The sequence below is a fragment of the Mirounga leonina genome, unplaced genomic scaffold, assembly GCF_011800145.1.
Source record: "Mirounga leonina isolate KUSES-001 unplaced genomic scaffold, KU_Mleo_1.0 Mir_168, whole genome shotgun sequence".
Classification (NCBI taxonomy): domain Eukaryota; kingdom Metazoa; phylum Chordata; class Mammalia; order Carnivora; family Phocidae; genus Mirounga; species Mirounga leonina.
Window position 1 is genome coordinate 47,201,587 of NW_023270426.1, and position 18,345 is coordinate 47,219,931.

At 44.0% G+C, this 18,345-nt stretch overlaps 1 protein-coding gene across 1 annotated transcript in view; it reads left to right on the forward strand.

Moving 5' to 3' along the window:
- ANKDD1B (ankyrin repeat and death domain containing 1B) overlaps nt 1-18,345 on the forward strand; it is a 58,430-nt gene extending 40,085 nt beyond the window's left edge. The window contains 7 exon segments of the mRNA XM_035015067.1: nt 694-792; nt 3,302-3,400; nt 5,937-6,035; nt 10,370-10,465; nt 14,154-14,355; nt 16,756-16,887; nt 17,920-18,345. Of these exon segments, the coding sequence (XP_034870958.1) occupies nt 694-792; nt 3,302-3,400; nt 5,937-6,035; nt 10,370-10,465; nt 14,154-14,355; nt 16,756-16,887; nt 17,920-17,981 (789 nt within the window). The 3' untranslated portion in view covers nt 17,982-18,345.

Sequence of the window (18,345 nt, forward strand, 5' to 3'; positions counted from 1 at the left end):
AATGTTACATCCTGTAGGACCTTGTTTGGTGGACCTAGAGACACTTCGTAGCAATCTTACAATTAATCAGTCAGCAAATATCCATTGACCTTATATTACTGCACGGCACCATGCTAAAACCTTTTGGAGGTTGGCAGGATAATCAAGAGCAATTTTGCCATCTAGCGTGGACACGAGGTGAAGCCACTTGAGCACAGAGAACAGGGAAGGAGAGGCAGTGAAGCTGGGTAAGGGGCCATCAGGGAACACTGCACAAAGATAGCAGTCATGCTAAGCTTTGAAACCAGACCCGGCAGAAGGGAGAGCTGCAGGTGAGCCGGCCAGGGGGCAGGAGGGTGTTGAGGCATTTCCTGGGACCAATACCAAGTCAGCCGTTTTGGTTCAAGGAGGGGTTTTTCAGGGTGTATGGAGAGAAGACTTAGCCCTTGTCCACTTTGTACTTCTTAGAGAAGGGAAACAGGGATTTAGCTCATATTTGCCTGAGGCATGTGTTACCTAGGACTCTTACTCCTATGGGAAACACTTAGGGGAAGTAAAAAAGAGGCCCTCAAAATAATAAAAAACACATTGGATTTTCTTTCTTAAATAGTTGTACTGTTTCATTGTATTAATTAATTACCATGTGATGAATACCAGAAAGAATGCTGGGTTGTAATGGAGGTCCTCCCTGCCCTTTCCACCTGTGTCTTGCAGTTCAACATCAGTGCTTTGCAGATGGCAACCCAGAATGGCCATACATCCCTTGTCAGCTGTCTTCTCAGTGAGAATGTTGATCTGCACCAGAACACAGAAGTGAGTCTATTCCAGTAACATGGGCTTTGATCCTGGTGCCGTGAGGCTGGCTGTGTGGGGAGATGCTCCTCGCAGATACTTTGCGGGGATGAGGTGTTCACAAAGGAGGAACTCTTTCTAGGAAAGCTGACTGACTTCTTTTGGAGACTGAGTCTTAATTTTGAGAAATAAAATCCAAGGGATGAATTTTAGAAAGTCATTGAAGTTCCGGAACAAAATGAATTCTTTGTGTTTTAAATATTGATATTTGCTGCAATAAAACTTCCTCAGGTGTCTAGAGATGCTGTTATTCTTGTATTAAATTTATCAGTCTGGGGAAAAAAGGACACTGCTATAAATGGGAAGGAGAATGATCATGTTTCCCCCCTTCACTGAGTGATCTTGTTTTTCTTTTGAAAGTCAATCCTTTTTACTGATTTAGGTTTTCTGAAGTTTGAGTTGGCTTTGGCAGCATTAACAAAGGCCCTCTGTGGTGGAATTAGATGGAAAACATTCTTCTATTTTTCACCCTATTTTCATTTCTCCTGTGAGAAGGTTATTTCCTCTGATCTTGCTTAGCCATGACTATTTATTATATTAACTGGAGAGAAGGGATGCGATTTGATCACGTCTGGTAGTTTTTGGAGAACGATGTTAGGGAATTGGCTCTGAACTCACCTGGTCTATCCAAGGATAGACGCTCTGTTTCTCGGGGCGCAGGGGGGCAGTTGGGTCCCAGCAAGGCCGGTGGCCCCAGCAGGAAGGACACTGCCTGGCAGGAAAGACACTGCCAATGGATGCTTTCTCTTTTTTCATGCTTGGTGCCTCAAGAGAGAACATTCTTCCTGAGTAGAAGGGGCCTGCACAGAAAGCCTTCCTCCCACCCTGCCCCAACCAGTCCCAGCATGTCCATTTCCTTGCTCATGCCTGTGGCAGCCTGACCTATGCAGCTGTGGAGTCCTACCGCCCCCCTCTTCTCCTCCTCCTCTGTGTGCTGGTGCGGCCCTTGCACACTCAGTACATCTCTCTTCCATAGGTTTCTTTCCCAGTAGGTTTCCTGGGAAGGAGCCCGGTGCCAGTGTTAGAGTCAGGCTATCGGATAGGGGTTCGAATCCTGTCTCTGCCACTTCCTGGCTCCAAGGCCTTGTGGAAGTTATGGAATGGCTCTTTGCCTCGTATATAAAGTGGGGAATAGAAGATCTAACTGCTAGGGTCATTGTGAATGAAAACTATTAGCCCAGAGTTTAAAACAGAGTATAAACTGTTGGGGAAGTGAGTATGCATTAAGTAGAATTATAAAAATATGTTCAATGTGCCTACCTGGTGCTTATTATTGATATCTCTTTCCCTGACCAACCCTGTGCTCTGTCCTCATCACCTGCCCTCGCACTACCTGCCTTGGCTCTCAGCTCGCCTGCTGTGCATGGCCTCCCTGGATCTTCTGAGAGCCCTGCTCTTTCACACGTGCACCCCCTCCCCCTGCCGCCCCCTGCCTTCCCTCCACCCTGACTGCCCCGCAGCTCGCTCTCTCTCACACCTAACCTCTTTCTCCCCACCTTTTTTTCTTTTCGGCCGCCTTCAGTACCCCTGGAGACGTTTCTCTAGCGCCTCCATGTGCCAGTGGCTGCTGGGTGGTGGTGAAGCTGCAGGAGGTCCTAGAGGTGGTCATGACAGCCTGGTGGGGCTGGGAAAGAAGACTGCCTGTGGGGATGGCTGAGAGGGGCTGGGACACTCCAGGTGAGTGAGGGTGAGGCTGCAGGACAGGCAGTTTAACTGCAAATGAGGAGGAAAGGGGAGCAGGCTGGAGGGGCTTGGTGAACATCCTGCGGCTGTATACTCTATCTACATGGGAGGGCTACACATGAGAATGGTGTCCCTGGGTGAGTGGGGCATTAGTCCCACAGAGTGCTCTGGGGAGAAAGAGCTCTAAATCACATCAGTTCAGGAAATGCTGAACGTGCATGCCTTTTCTACCTTGTAGCTATTCCCACCATAATTTAGGTCTTGGAAGGCACTGAGAAGTCCTGCAGTTAAGCCTATTTCATATTTCTTATCATTCTTATCTAAGTGAAAGTGCCAATTCTTCAGGAAGGCTTTTTTTCATCTTCAGAAAGGTTAGCTGTCTGCCCATCCCACTTATGCTCTCCTGCCACTCTCCTTTTCCTCCAAAACACTTTTCACAATTTGTATATTTTGTGATTTTTTTTTAAAAAAATTAATATTTTCTTACCCCACTATATTGGAAGATTCCTGAGAATGGGCCATGTTAACCACTGAATCCTTAACCTCCTGAAAAGAGCCTGGCCCATAGTGGGTGTTCAGCCTATAGTTCTAGAACAAATGAAGGGGGAGAGCACAACCTTGGGATGGAAATGATGCTGAACACTTGCTATTGGCCTGATGCTGTGCTGGGCAGCTCCAGTACTAGGAGATTATCAGGACATCTCTATCAAAATGAATTGCTTTTTGGTCTGAATGATGAAGCCAGAATCTTTTGGATTTGAAATTTTCTTTCTCTTTCTTTCTGCAGCCAAAGGACTCCCCTCTTCATTTAGCTGTTACCAACAACCATATCTCAGTTGTGAACAGCTTATTAAGTGCACAGCACAACATTGACATCTTAAATCAGGTAAGCCAGGTATATCAGAACCCAAGAGTCTGTTTGCTTATGATTCAATGCATTGTGTGGTTAGGGGTAGTTTTGAGCAAGTTCAAGGTACCCTAAAAATTTCCAGGTGGAATATACATATTTTCTTTATCCCTTTTCTTCTGTGACCCCCACTCCCACTTGCACACACATACTTTTTCAAACACACAACTGGGGTCCAGCTCGTGCATTCTTAAACCTGTTTGTACTTAACAGTCCCAGCACCTCTGATAGATAAACAGTAGCTCAGAGGTAAATTGCCAACGGCTCTTTAAATCAAAAGCCACTCTGTCAGTATGAAATATAATTGGCTGGTGGTAGCCCTTTGTCACAAGGAGGAAGCTTTGTTTCTATATTAGAGACTATAAATGTGTCTTCCTTTTACCCAAAGGCAAAAGAGACCTCTTTGAATTAAAAAAAAAAAAAAAAAAAAAAATCACCAGTCCACTGGAGCAGAATCAAATGCCCCGTAAAAGGAATCCATCACTGGCTGGAAATGCAAATGCTGAGGTGGAAGATTAAGAGGATGGGAGTGGGCACTGTCTGAATCAGGGCCACCTCTGGGGCTGAGCTGCCTCTCCCAAGAGCTGTCAGGAGTAGGAAGAGAAACTTTTGGGGGGAGGAGCCCTTCTGGAACCCTGGGGACAGATGAGAACTCTGGACACCTCTTGCCTTTCTGCCTCTACCTAGAGAAGCCTCAGCCTGCGCCCTGAGGGGAGGGAGCGGCCAGATCCAGTGTGCATGCCTGTCCTAACCCTGTCCTAACCCGCTGGGTGGTCCTCAGCTTCTGAATCTGGGGAACCCAGAGCACTGCCTCAGGTCTCTCCAGTCTCCTCCAACTCCAACCTAGGAGTTCCTTTGTGTGGGAGCAGAATGGACACTTACCTACACTTCCGTCCCTTCCTTCCCCCATGGACCGTCCTCCCTGTGTTCCACTATCCCAAACATTTGGGGCGGCGGGGGAGGACCTTTTTGTTATTATATATACTTATGTGTCCAAGTCTGTTAATGCCCCAAATATTTCCAAATGAGCAGAATCTTTGTTCCATACACAGAACTCACATAGGATTTTGGTTTCACCAGAACTGGCTAGATTCACTCCAGAGAAGGAGGGTTTATTAGTGGGCACCCCGCCCCCCCATTATAGAATTAGACTTTATCATTTCAATTTTCTGTTAGATTGGGAATACACTCAATGTATAACCATAAGAAAACATAAATAAGGTAAAAACTTACATTTGTTTGTAATTCCCCCCCAAAGAAAGACAACTCTTGTTAACATTTTGGTTCATTTCCTGCCTTTTAGACTTAGAGCAGTATCGTCGCAATGAAATTTTATTGGTATTTGATGTATGACACTTGTATCTCTGTTCCATGTTGGTATAGACCTTTGATAGTTTGTCATTTAAGTGTGATGTTTTCGATGAGCCCCCAGAGGGGCACATTGCCACCCAAAAGTGAGTCTTTAATAAATGCTCTCTGATATTAATTATGCTAATGCCCCAAGCAGGTTGGCCCTGTGCTCTGGTTGGAAGAGTACTGAGCTAGATGCTATATTGCCCACCTGTGTGACTCTGGGGAAGTTGCTTCCTCTCTCTGGTTCAAGGGTTGGCCTAGACCATAAATGGCGTTCCTTTCAGTACTAATATTTTAGAAATATCTGCACATTAGCATATCCTTTCAGTGAAAGGTTAAAATGGGTGACTTTCTTGTGATTTTGTATACTTCTTTAAAACACTGTTACCCTCTTGGTAAGAAAATGATTACCCCAGAAAGAAATTTCACCATTTTTAAATGTACAGTTCATCGGCATTAAGTACATCCACATTGTTGAGCAACTATGGCCACCATCCATCTCCAGAACTTTTCCATCTTCCCAAACTGAAACTCTGTACTCATTAAACACTAACTCCCCATTCTCCCGTCCCCACAGTTCCTGGTAACCACCACTCTACTTTCTGTCTCTATGAACTTTACTATTCTAGTATCTCATATTGAAATCATCTTTTAAAAATCATAATTAATTGTTGCTTACTAACCCAGCATTTGGATATACCATAATTTATCAAATGAGTCTTCTAGTGAAACATGCAACTTCCTTTCAGTTTTTCACTGTTAAAAATAACACTGCAGTGAATGTCCCCTGTACCTATGTAACAATATGATCTTGGGGCGCCTGGGTGGCTCAGTCGTTAAGCATCTGCCTTCGGCTCAGGTTATGATCTCAGGGTCCTGGGATCGAGCCCTGGGTTGGGCTCCCTGCTCAGTGGGGAGCCTGCTTCTCCCTCTGCACCTGCCCCCTGCTCGTGCTCTCTCTCTCTCCTTGTCTCTCTCTCTCTCAAATGAATAAATACAATATTAAAAAAATAAAATAAAATAAAATAAAAACGTGATCTTAATCTATTTTCCCTTATGCCCATATAGGACACCTCTGCATTCCCTGTGTCTTTTCATTATGTAAGTTTTTTCCCCCCTCCTTAATGTGTTTAGATTACATTTTTGAAATTTCTCGTGGCAGAGGCAGCAGACTCCTTTGCATGTTGCTGCTGATCTTGGCAATGTGGAACTGGTGGAAACCTTGCGGAAGGCAGGCTGTGACCTGAAGATTGTTGATAAGGTAAGTTCATGGCCTTCACTGTGTTCAGCAGAGATGGTTGTGAAGAACTTCTGTTGGCTGTAAGCCTTAGCATACCCCTTGTGAGATGGACACACACTGGAGAAACCTTTTGTCCTGGCAGTCAGTAAAACATCCTGATTTTGATTGAGGTATGTAGGTAAGATATTTTACTCTGAATAATAAAATATGTATTTCTTTTTTTTTTTTTAAGATTTTATTTATTTATTTGAGAGAGAGAGAGAATGAGAGACAGAGAGCACGAGAGGGAAGAGGGCAGAGGGAGAAGCAGACCCCCTGGTGAGCAGGGAGCCCGATGTGGGACTCGATCCCGGGACTCCAGGATCATGACCTGAGCCGAAGGCAGTCGCTTAACCAACTGAGCCACCCAGGCCCCCCGAAAATATGTATTTCTTAAAAATTAAAATTATTTACTAATTTGGGAAAGATGATAGATTCATGTGGTCCAGAAATTTAAAAACATAATCAGTAAAGGTTTTACAGTAAAAATGTCCCACCCACCCCTGACCCTAGTTGTCCGGTCGCACACTACTCTTGCCACACGGATCTATTGTCATCAGTTTCTTAGTGCTTTCCCGTTTCTTTATGCATAAACAAGCAAACATAAATATATTATACTCTTACCATATTCCTCCATCCTTTTTACATTGTGGTGATGTACTTCTTCATATTGTCCTGCATTTAGCTTTTCTCCTTTAAGTATATAAAGTGGAAACTGTTCCATATTAGTACAAGGAGAGTTTCTTCATTCTTTATATAGCTGCACAAGAGGCTGCGGCATGGACATATCATAATTGGTTTAGTTCTCAGCCGATGGGCATTTGAATTGTTCCTTAGCTTTTGCTGTTATAAGCAGAGCTGCAATGAACAAACATACACGTCTAAACTTGCTCTTACTTAAAAATTCTTTAATTGTAAAATACATATAACATAAAATTTATCATCTTAACCATTTTTTAAAAAAGATTTTATTTATTTATTTGTCAGAGAGAGACAGAGCACAAGCCGGGAGAGAGACAGGCAGAGGGAGAAGCAGGCCTCCCGCAGAGTAGGGAGCCCGATGCGGGGCTCGATCCCAGGACCCCGGGACCATGACTTGAGCCGAATGCAGATGCCTAGCCGACTGAGCCACCCAGGCGTCCCTCATCTTTACCATTTTTAAGTGTACAGTTCAGTAGTGTTAAGTCTGTTAACACTGTTACGCAACCCATCTCCAGAACTTTTTCATCTTGGCAAACTGAAACTCTGAACAGCAACTACCCATTTCCTCCTCCTTTCCCAGTCCCTGGCAACCACCACTCTATTTTCTGTTTCCACGAATTTGACTATTCTGGGTACCTCATAAATAGAATCATACTGTGTTTGTCATTTTGTGACTGGCTTATTTCATGTAGCATAATGTCCTCAAGGTTTATCCGTGTTGTAGTGTGTGTCGGAATATCCTTCCTTTTTAAGGACGAATGGTATTCCACCGTGTATAGACCACATTTTGTTTATCCTTGCATCTGTGGACAGACGTTGGGTTGCTTCCACCTTTTGGGCATTGTGTAGACTTGTTTTTAAAGAAAGACAACTTTGTTTTTCAAGTGACGCAGTAAGGTGGGCTCCATCACAGGAGGGTAGCGGGGCCGCTGTCCACTAGGTTCCAGCTTACTGAAAAGCGTAAACACAGGAGACCAAGGTGTGGCAGTCCTGTCAGGTGCTCACCCATGTGCACCTTATTTCAATCCTCACATCTGTTCTGTGAGGTGGGCAAAATTATCCCAGTTTCCAAGAGATTTCAATGATGTCAAGGGTCACATGCACAGTAAGACGCAGAGCCAGGCTTCAAAGCCAGGCTGCTTGTTGGTTGTCCAGCGCCTTCCCACAGCTCTGAGCAGGGCTGACTACTTCTGCAACTTGCAGTTTTTCCCTTTCTTGTCTTCACCCACACTCTTCATCAGCTCAGCACATCCTTAATTCCTAGTGCAAGCGAGGTTCACCCTCCGTACTCTTTCAGAATCTCACATTTTACATTTGTGGGACTTGAAGGATTGATGTGTTATTTTACTTTTCTCTAGAGGTCAGTTTTTTAAAGTTATCATAAAAAGTAGTACAAGCCCACTGTGGACAATCTGGAAAACACAGAGAAGCATAAGGAAGGAAAATGCAACCACCCATAACTCTGTCATGTGGGTGGAATTACACCACTTCCGCCATTGTGGCTTGTTACTGCCCGTTAAGATTTGGCGTTAGTAGTGACAGTTCACATTCATATTTTCCCGTGCTTTCTCTTCCTACTTGATTCCACTTTCTCATTAATACTTAACCCCTCTGGGGCAGTCTTGTAGGTGAAGAGCCCGTAGCATTGGGAAGGGAATTCATTCTGGGCCCCCAGTGCTAGTGGACTGGATGTCCTGGCAAATGCCATCAGTGCTGTAACTTGACTCACAATTTGATTTTCCCATTTTTCCCTTCTCCTCCTCCCTTTCTTCTCTGGGCCTGGCACATGATTGGCCCCCAACACCTAATTAGTTAAGTAATAAAAACTACCTTTTCTACTCACTCCCACCATTTTTACCAAGGATAAATGGCTGTAAGAGTGCATCAGAGTGGGTTGGGAAAAAGGAGCCAGGGTTTGGTGTGAATATGACTTTCCCAGAAATCTGTTCTCTCGGTCGGAGGTGTCACCAAGCTCCTGGAGGGCTTCCCCCACTTCAGCGGCATGATTACTTGGGTTTCCACTCCCTGGGAAGGTTTTCCTGGGAACTCGAGAACGCTGGCTGAAGCTGAATGCTGCTAATCACGGTGACTCAGATGGCTTCTTAAGCCAGAATTCAGGCCGCATGCAATGAAGGACTTGCTAACTGCCTGCAGAGCACAGTTCTTCCTAATTCATTACTGTCTCCTTTGACTAGAAACTGGTTAACTGTCAGCCCTACCCTTCTGGCCCACTTGGGTCTTAGCACCGCCACTAACAGCCAGATCATTTGGGTTGGTGGGAGTTGTACTTGCTCAGCCATGTGAAGAATTACTGGGATAAACTGCTAGATCCCTAAGCATAGAGACATGTGTTGCTAAGAACTTTTTGTGGGATTATTTCTGACGTTCATTTTGATTACCTTCAGGATCCCTGGGCAAATTTTTAATGTGCCATTTAAAAAATAGATGAAAAACACCATCTTTTGCTCAGGAAAAGAAATGTACAGATGTGCAGATTGTACACTGCCTAAAATCTAGGGGACATTACTTGTAAAGCTGTGTGCTGTAGTTTTCAGCTATATCAATCTTGGCAAAGGTGTGCCTTTTGTAATTTGTATAAGATACCAGATGGGACCCCAGGCCACTCATGCCCAAAATTATATCCAGAATATCCTTTATTGCTCATTCCATTTGGTTAAGTTTCCTATTCCTCACCCTTGGTTAGAGGCAGTATAATAGAAAAAAATTCTAGATAGGAGTCCAGTGAGCTGAATTCTGTACTATGAATTAGAAGTTTTGTCATGGATATTACTATTCTTAATGAGAACCAGCATTTTCTGTCTTATTATCTACTCTCCACAACACATGGCTTCAACTTCTTGGTCTAAGATGGCTGTTGAAGCTCCTGCCATCACGCTAGCATTCCACTCAGGAGGAGGAAGAAAGGAAGGAGAATAACATCCTTCCTGTCTTTACAATTACTTCGCAAAAATAAATCACTTCCATTTATATACCAAAACTTAGGTCACATATCCAAGTGCAAGGGAGGCTAGGAAATGTTTGGAGTGGCCAAGTGCCTAGCTAAAATCGGGAGGTCTTTTCCCATAGAAGAAGGAAAAGGCTATTGGGGGAAGGAAGCATGGCACACTGACTAAAGTCTCAGCTACAGGTAGAGTCAGCCCTGAGTAGAAAAATGTGTGATCAGATTATTTATCTGCCGAGAACTCCCCAGTGCAGTGAGCCAGGGAGACCCCCCGCCCAGGGGTCTTGGAGAAATGTCTGGATTCTCATTGATAGAGCATGTGTAAAATATCATCTGTTGATGGTCAGTCCCTAAGCCCAATCTTTTCCCCTGCCCTGTTGACACAGCGCCTGACACTACCAATACCTACCATCTCTTGAATAATTACCATGTGCCATGCACAGTCCTAAGGGCTTGATACAAATTATCACATTTACACCTCACCACTACACCATGGGGTAGTCTTTGAGACCTAGAGGAGCTAAGGACTGGCCCAAGTTCCCAAGTGCAAGGAAGCAGTAGGATCAGGATTTGAATGCAGATCCCCCTGTTCCAAACTGGAGCTCCTAAACACTAGGCCATACTGCCTGACACTTTCATTTTTACCTTTTAGCAAGGGAAGACTGCCCTGGCTGTGGCCTCCAGGAGCAACCACAGCCTTACTGTGGACATGATCATTAAAGCAGAGAGATACTATGCCTGGAAAGAGGTAAGGAAGCATGATTCCAGCTCAGCAGTGGGCTCTTCGGCAACCACCATCTTCTTATGGGCAGTGTGGGGTTTGTGTAGTTTTTTTTTCTGCTCTAATGGGCAGGGTCTTGGTCAAATTATAACTGTCCCTTTGGCCTGTGCTGCTCCATTCATGGAATGAATAGCTGCTGCTTCCTCCCTCCCTCTCCTTTGCCAGCATCAGTAGTCAGAACTGAGATGTGTAGAGCTCATTGGGCTAAGCAGGCTGGGCCGTGTCAGCTCTAACTGACTTGGCCCGCATAGCTGCCTCCCATGTTGTGCCCTCTGTCATGGAGTCTCTGGCTCTGGTACCTTCTGGAAGTTCTCAAACCCGAAGTTCTCATCATTCTTTTTTTTAAATGTTATGTTAATCCCCATACAGTACATCATTAGTTTTAGATGCAGTGTTCCATGATTCATTGTTTGCATATAACACACAGTGCTCCACTCAATACGTGCCCTCTTTAATACCCATCACCAGACTAACCCATCCCCCCACCCTCCTCCCCTCTAGAACCCTCAGGACGAACCAAAGTTCTCATCATTCTAATGAGTGATAAAGAAGTTTATGTTCATGGCTCTGCTGTTTTCAACACACTGTGGTGCGGGCTGCTACTCAAGAATCCTGTGATAGTCACAAAAACCTTATTCACCTTGAGAACACAGAAAACTTGCCTCCAAGACATTCTCTCCACCTTCTTTCATTATTACTTCCTCTGATAGCTGCCACACATACAGCTTCACAACAGAATGCCCTTCCCTCCAACATCGAAATCTAAGCCCTCAGGCAGGATTTGCATTATCGGGCACCACCCTCAGTTTCTACTTTGGGTTGTTGCCATCCTAGGCTGAATGGCCCCCCTAGTCCAGTAGGTTGGTGCCAGAATTCAGTCCTAACCCTCAGGTGTTTACCCCTGAGGAGCCTCAGGCCTGGTTTGTGGTCTCATTTGCCAATCCTGAGGAATTTCCCTTAAATCCTTAAGGCAAAATGCATTGTTCTGCCTCCTTCTTGCTCACAATCCTATTTAATTAGCTCTGCAGTCCTGATATATATATCTGGATGATATGACATATATGTCATTTGAAGTCCACACCATCCTCCTCAAACGTTTCGTCTGTAAAACAAAACAACATTTTTATGACCATTAAAGTTCTCTCTCCTCCTCCTAGTTGATTTTTGTTCCTCCTGCCCCTTTCATTCTCTTCCTCTTGGCCTTAGCTTCATTCTCATTTTCTTAGATCATCACCGTATTTGATTGAAGGTAACCTTCCCAACTTCCACCTTTTCTCTTGCTTTTTAAGTGACTATTTTCATGTTTTCTTTGAAAATAGAAATATTCATTGGTTCTATTTTTAATGTCTGCTAGCATTTTTAGATTCTTTTTCCTAGAGGAGAATAAATTACTTTTCCGCCAAATGACTAAACCCTTTTTCCTAACAAATCTTTGAGATGTGAGAGATAAACTTTGGGAATCCTATACAATATATAAATGTATGAAGGAGACCCTCAGAAATGTGAGAGTTGTTAACCTTGGTGACCATGGGGACCGACATCTGGAGTGGGAGGAAGGCTTGTTTTTTAATATATATTCTTAAATGTTTTTAACCAAATATATTATTTTATTTCAAAGATTTATTCATTTATTTTAAAGAGAGAGCATGTGGAGGGGAGGGGCAGAGGGACAGGAAGAGAGAAACCCAAGCCTACTCTGAGCTGAGGGCAACTCAATCCCAGGACCCTGAGATCACCACCTGAGTTGAAACCAAGAGTTGGCCGCTTAACCGACTGTGCCACGCAGGCGCCCCTGTTTATTACTTACTTTAAGTTCACTTTGTTCATTAAACAATTATATCTTTTTTTTTTTTTTAACCAAATGCATTTATTATTTCAAATTCTCTTTATTTAACAAGTTTATATCCTGGCCTAATATAAAATGATTCCTAATAAAGAACATTAAAGAGAGGATTGAAATTTCTTCTCTTATATCCATCATTAAATCCAGTGGTTAAGAGGCAAATGGGAAGCTTCCTAAAATCTGGCTTATGCTATTTTAATTTCCACCAGTTTTGGCATATGATAAGTGCTTTGGCAGACAAACTATTAATGCTTCCATGAACTGTTGAAAAAGACCTGGGCTTTCCAAATTCATGACCCTTTCCTCTGGAAGCCTGAAGGACCACCCAGCCCAATCCTGGAATGCAGAGCATGTGTGTTTCTCAAAGAAATAAAAATGCTGTGGTGCAAAGGTTAATGCATTTTGCAGTTCTTCCATCTTGTGGTGTTTCAGGTTTTGTTCTTGTTGGAATCCTCATTGTTTCAGGAGAGGGAATGAAGAGAAAAGGAAAAAGTAAAGTGGCCACGGCTCCCAAGTTTGTGGGATCCCTCACCCTCAGCCTTTCCTCTTTCAGGACTCCCTGGGAGTTAGGCACTGCAGGAGTAAAGCTAAGGTTGGGACAGGGAAGACTCTGCCTGCATTTTACAACCTCTGAAACAATTACGGGTAATTTATATCTCCCATTCCTAGTCCAACTTCTTTTCACAAGGTCCAGATACTAGAGAAAATACTGGCCCGTCTCCTTGGGCATGCTTCCCAGGATGTTGTAGACCTTCCGAGGTGATTGCAGATGCTATGAAAGACAAAGGCTGCTCAGTGATGGGGGCAGAGGTGCAAGCCCCACCACGTTCTTCTCCGGTTTTGACAACCAGGTACCCACATCATTTTAGTCCACTTCCTGCCCCAGCATGGACTCCTGTCTTGCTGTTCAGATTATCTTTCATTAAGATTCACTTTTAAGTAAGTGAAAGACAAAAATAGGAGTTACCATATATAAAAAAGGAGAATAGATAGTAAGTCCCAATCCTCTTGGGCTGTGTGTCCTGTGTGTCCTTAACTGATCTGCAACCTCCTGAAGGAGGATGATCTGGAGGCCTGACAGCATGTACAACAGGTGCAGCTCTAGGAAACCATGACACCTGCTTTCACTTTGAGATTTTTCTCCAGTTTCTTTGGCTGGATTCTGCAGAAGGGACAAAAGGAACCTTTGAAAACTGAGAAAACAAGATATCAGTCCAGGCAAAGGGCATTTGGACTAAGCCTGGCTGCAGTGACTTAAAACAAAATTATATCGACCCCTGTCCTCTCCATTCTTTTGGCCCCCAGAGTTAGGCTTCTACTTTGCTCTCCTCACACCAGAGAGCAGGATGAGTGGAGGCACCAGCTTTGGGGTCTTTCTAAGAGTCTATCCAATCTGGACCTCTCTGAATCTTTGGTATGAGAAAATCAAACACGCACAAGAAGAACAGGGGATATTAGTTGAAAGTAAGGCCTTCAAAGATGAATTTATTGTTGTGACATTTCCTTAGCTAAGGCACCCCCTCTGTTTTCTTTTGGGCGAGTAAATAAATATCAGCAAGCTGGGATAGAAGCATGTAACATGGCAAAACCCCTCACATTTCCTGTGTCAGACAGATAGTACTCAAGCTTTTTATTTCAGACATTTGTCTCCATCTTGAATGACAAAAAGTGATCCAGTTACAGATAATACTGAAAACATAAGTCTTGGTTACCATCTTACCTGTTATATCTGAAAAATTGTATACATACCTTGAAATAAGGCAATAAGCAGAAAATGTCTGAAATCGTCTGATGTAGTTACCTTTAATTTAGGAGCATGGTGAGAGCATCAGGGACCCATCAACCGGCTTTACTTTGACATTCAAGCAAGATCACAGTTTGGAGACCAGACATATTCGCAGTCTCCTCTGGAACCTGGCTTACCATCAGCTAAAGGCCAATGAGTGGCAGAAGCTGGCCCGTTCATGGAACTTTACAGGTGACCAGATCAGAGCCATTGAGGAGCAGTGGTCAGGTAAGCATGGCCTAGATGATGTGGACAGGAAGGAGCAGTTGTTCTTCCTGGTGGCAGATCTTCCAAGTAAGTGATTGGTGCTCACAACAAGCAGCAGACTACAAGGGCCCAGGAACTGGGACAGTTAGCTTAAGACCACAAAGATGACTGAGAACTTTGCAAACCATGAACATTCATGGACTCTGCAATTAACTGAAGTTTGCAAAGGATAATTACTTTTTATTGAGCCATATTGAAAAGTTGGCATTTAGCCTTTAAGAAAATGAAGGTTCCCAAATAAATAGGCACTAAGGAAGCAAGGACTTAACAGTTGACTTGTCCCTGGGAAACCAACCTCTTCTAGTGTTCCTTGAGATTGTCTTGGGGTGAAAAGGTTCATTCTCTAACAAAAGGCTCACTGTTTAGGGCTTCTACTCCAGGAGGAATCCCTTCAGCCACATCTGGGTGTAGAGTTCTTGTAGGATGCAGCCTTGGGTGAGACCAGCTGTCCCATGAGAGATGTGGGAGACAGACTCAGGGCTCTCCCGAGTAGAAGATCCCAAGCCATGGAATCAATTCAGCCAGACTCCAGCTGTCAGAATTAGTGAGGTCAGGTCAGCTGGAGTCATTAGCTTTGCTTTTTTATGATTTGACCAAAACTTAGGAAATAAAGTTTGTTTGGCATTAATCAGCTAATTAGACAAGGAAGCAGACACTTTTCTTGGGAAAACATTCTATTCAGAGCACTTTCCTTACATGGATATTATGAGATGTGACCAAGTCCCATGCTCAGCAGTTGATTTGCGTTATTGATTGCTGGGACTGTAGATGGCAAAACCACAGACCATGAATACGTGCTATTTACACCACATAAAAGTAAATCATGGCACTTTCTACTGCTAATTCTACAGCTACATTATGGAAGATAATGCATTGAAAATGTTGAATATTGACTATAGTTTCTGAAAAGATTTCTTTTTTACTGTTAAGTATTCTCCTTTGTCACTAATTAGGCATATGACATTCTGTGAAGTTTTTAGGAAAATTTAGTTGCCTTCTGGAAATCCCTCTTGACCTAAAGAAATGATTTGAAAATATACTGTATCTTTTTTTTTTTTTAAAGATTTTATTTATTTATTTGAGAGAGAGAAAGAGCACAAGAGGGGGGAGCGGGAGAGGGAGAAGCAGACTCCCTGCTGAGCAGGGAGCCCGATGCGGGACTCGATCCCGGGGCTCCAGGATCATGACCTGAGCCGAAGGCAGTCGCTTAACCAACTGAGCCACCCAGGTGCCCGAAAATATACTGTATCTTCAGAGTACCTGCCAGCAGGATAAAGGGGACTTAAAGCGTTTTAGTCAAACAACGTGGAGTGCCTAGAATGCGTTTAGCTCTACCAGGCGAGGGATGAACTGCTCTATAAGCCAAGGTGCACATTTGGTGGAATTTATAATCTAGGTGGCATGGTAACAGCAACATTCACAATCCAAATACAATCCAGCGTAATGGTACTAGCACTAAGGAGTTTGTGGGCTTTTAAGCAAAGGAGGGACACAATGATGGTGGTACTGAAGAAGAATTAGTTTGGCAAAGGCAAGATCAGGAAAGGAACAGGATTCACCTAGGAGTACATTCTTTATGGATACAGTTCCCTCCCCCTGAAACACCTGCTTCTTTAACAGTCTGTCCAGCAAGCTTCCTCCCCAGAGCTCAGACCCTCCTTTTGTGGCATCTGCCTGTTCCCACACACACTGGCTAGAGCTAGGAGCCTGTTCTGTGTTTGTGACTGTGAACTCCTGTTGCGAGAGACACATCTCAGTGCTTCCCCCCAACATCTCTCAGGGGTTAGGTATCCAGTGAATAATCCTGGCCCAGGGGATGCATACTTCCATCAGAAGCTGGAGTAGCATGATGGTACACGTTTGCTGCTCATAGTGTGGTTAACAGACAGCAACACCAGCATCTGGGTGCTCATTAGAAGTGCAGATCCTAGCCCGAGGCAGACTGCATGAGACTCTCCATTGTAACAGGATCCCCCGTTGAAATATGCACTTTGAGTGTGAGAGATGGTGGTGCATAGCAGTGCCAACTGAACGTTGAAGGAGAGCTCTGCATCTCAGATTGTTCCTTACTGTTGGGCAGGGACTCAGCTGCTTCATGTCTTATCTGCTCCTTTGGTCTGTGTCAAGCACAGTAGGTGCAAGGTAAGTGCTGGAGAGAATCCAAACTCTGGTCACCCTGAAGAAGTTCCAGTGAGTGGAACTGGAAGGGCTTTCATCCACTGGGCTTTTTATCTAACAGCCATCAGAAGAGGAATGAGTTGCAACCACAGTCATACAGAAAATTCAGTGAGAACTAAGATCACAACAAAAAGAGACATCAGCATGTAGGGTTTCGCCTCTGACTGTATGTACTTGGCACAGGAAAGGGAAGTTTCCGTGAACACAGCCACAGGGCTCTGCTCATCTGGCTGCATGGGACCCTGATGACCCAGGCCACTCCGGTCAAGCAGCTGTATGAAGAGCTGGTACACGCAGGTTTCCCAGAACTAGCTGGTGAGTTAGTTTTCAAGACAGAAGCTCCTTCTCCCTTAAAATGGTCGGGGGACAGTCAGCAGAAACAATACTGTCCATTAACAGCGGCAATCCCAGTCTGATGAGCGCAGTGGCTCATAAAGAATAAGCAGCTCCTCTGGCGAGTCGATGCTCAGTTGATACTGATCCCACGTTAGCCGGGCAGTTCTCGATGTCACCCCCCCTACTGGGCATTTGAAAAAGTGGAGGAGGATTTCTGTTGATGTGTATGTGCGGCAGGGTGTGGAGGTGTGTGTGTGGGGTGTGGGGAGCAGGAGAGGGCAGGATTTAAGGTTAGAGACAGTTGCCACCACTAAGCATGGTCTTGCTCAAGAGGCCATTTTGCCTGTTGGGGAAGTCTGCAAGTTAGTGTATTCGAAAATGTTATCTGTAGGTTAAGAGAAAAGAGCAGACAGGCTTTTACTTGGGCAGCTGAGGTTACTGCTGAAAATCACTTGCCCCAAAGACTGTACTGCAGGGAAGATGCTTTCAAAACTGATCGAATCATTAGGGGGTGCTATAACTCTTATGTAATAATAACTATTCAAAAGTCTAATATAGGCACATCTGCCGTTATTTTCACCGATGCAGTTTTACCCAAAGCCGAGCATAAATGCCTGAATCACACCACTGAGCCAATACTCCGTTTCAAGGGATCGTGCATGGATAATGGCTCCTCCCGTGACATTATCTTCATAGCACTGGGATTGTTCCCTCAACTTTAAATCTGTTTCTGTACGAATTCTCAGGGGAGAGTAAGAGGCAGTCCCCTGAGGTGGTGCAGGGATGTGCTCGGGAGCAAGGCAGTGTGGGCCCGTCCCTGACCTCCAGCGCTGACAGCAGTGTGATCTTGAGCAAGTTCTCCGACCTCACTGTGCCAGTGTTCTCCTTTACTAACTAGAAAATCGTCTGTCGAAGGTTGTTGTGGGATTAAGTCAGTCATAGTGCCTGGCACATAGCAAGTGCTTAATAAATGTTAGCTGTTAATAATAAATGTTATCCTATTTTTTCCAGAAAAGATCCGTCAATTCAAAAACGAAACTAACTCAAAGTCCAAGAAATGTGCAGTTTCATAAATGCCTAAAGAAATTGTATTTAACTGATTTTCCACTCAGCACCATCCTTTAAATTTAGTTCTTTAATGCCATAAAATTCTAGCAGTAGTATTGATCTTCCTTTCAACTGTGACAATGGTGGTGACAGGAAGCTCTACCAGATGAGAAAATGGTATTAGTACTTTCCAACTACTGAAATGAAAGGTCAGAAGGTTTTTTTTTGATTTTTACTTAAAGCAAATTGTGTATTTTTGCATTTCTGCCACTTGATGCAACATATGTGATAGCATAACCTAGGTTTTGCACATCACTTTTTTCTTCTTTATTTTTTTTATTTCTTTTTTTTTTTAAAGATTTTATTTATTTATTTGAGCCAGAGAGAATG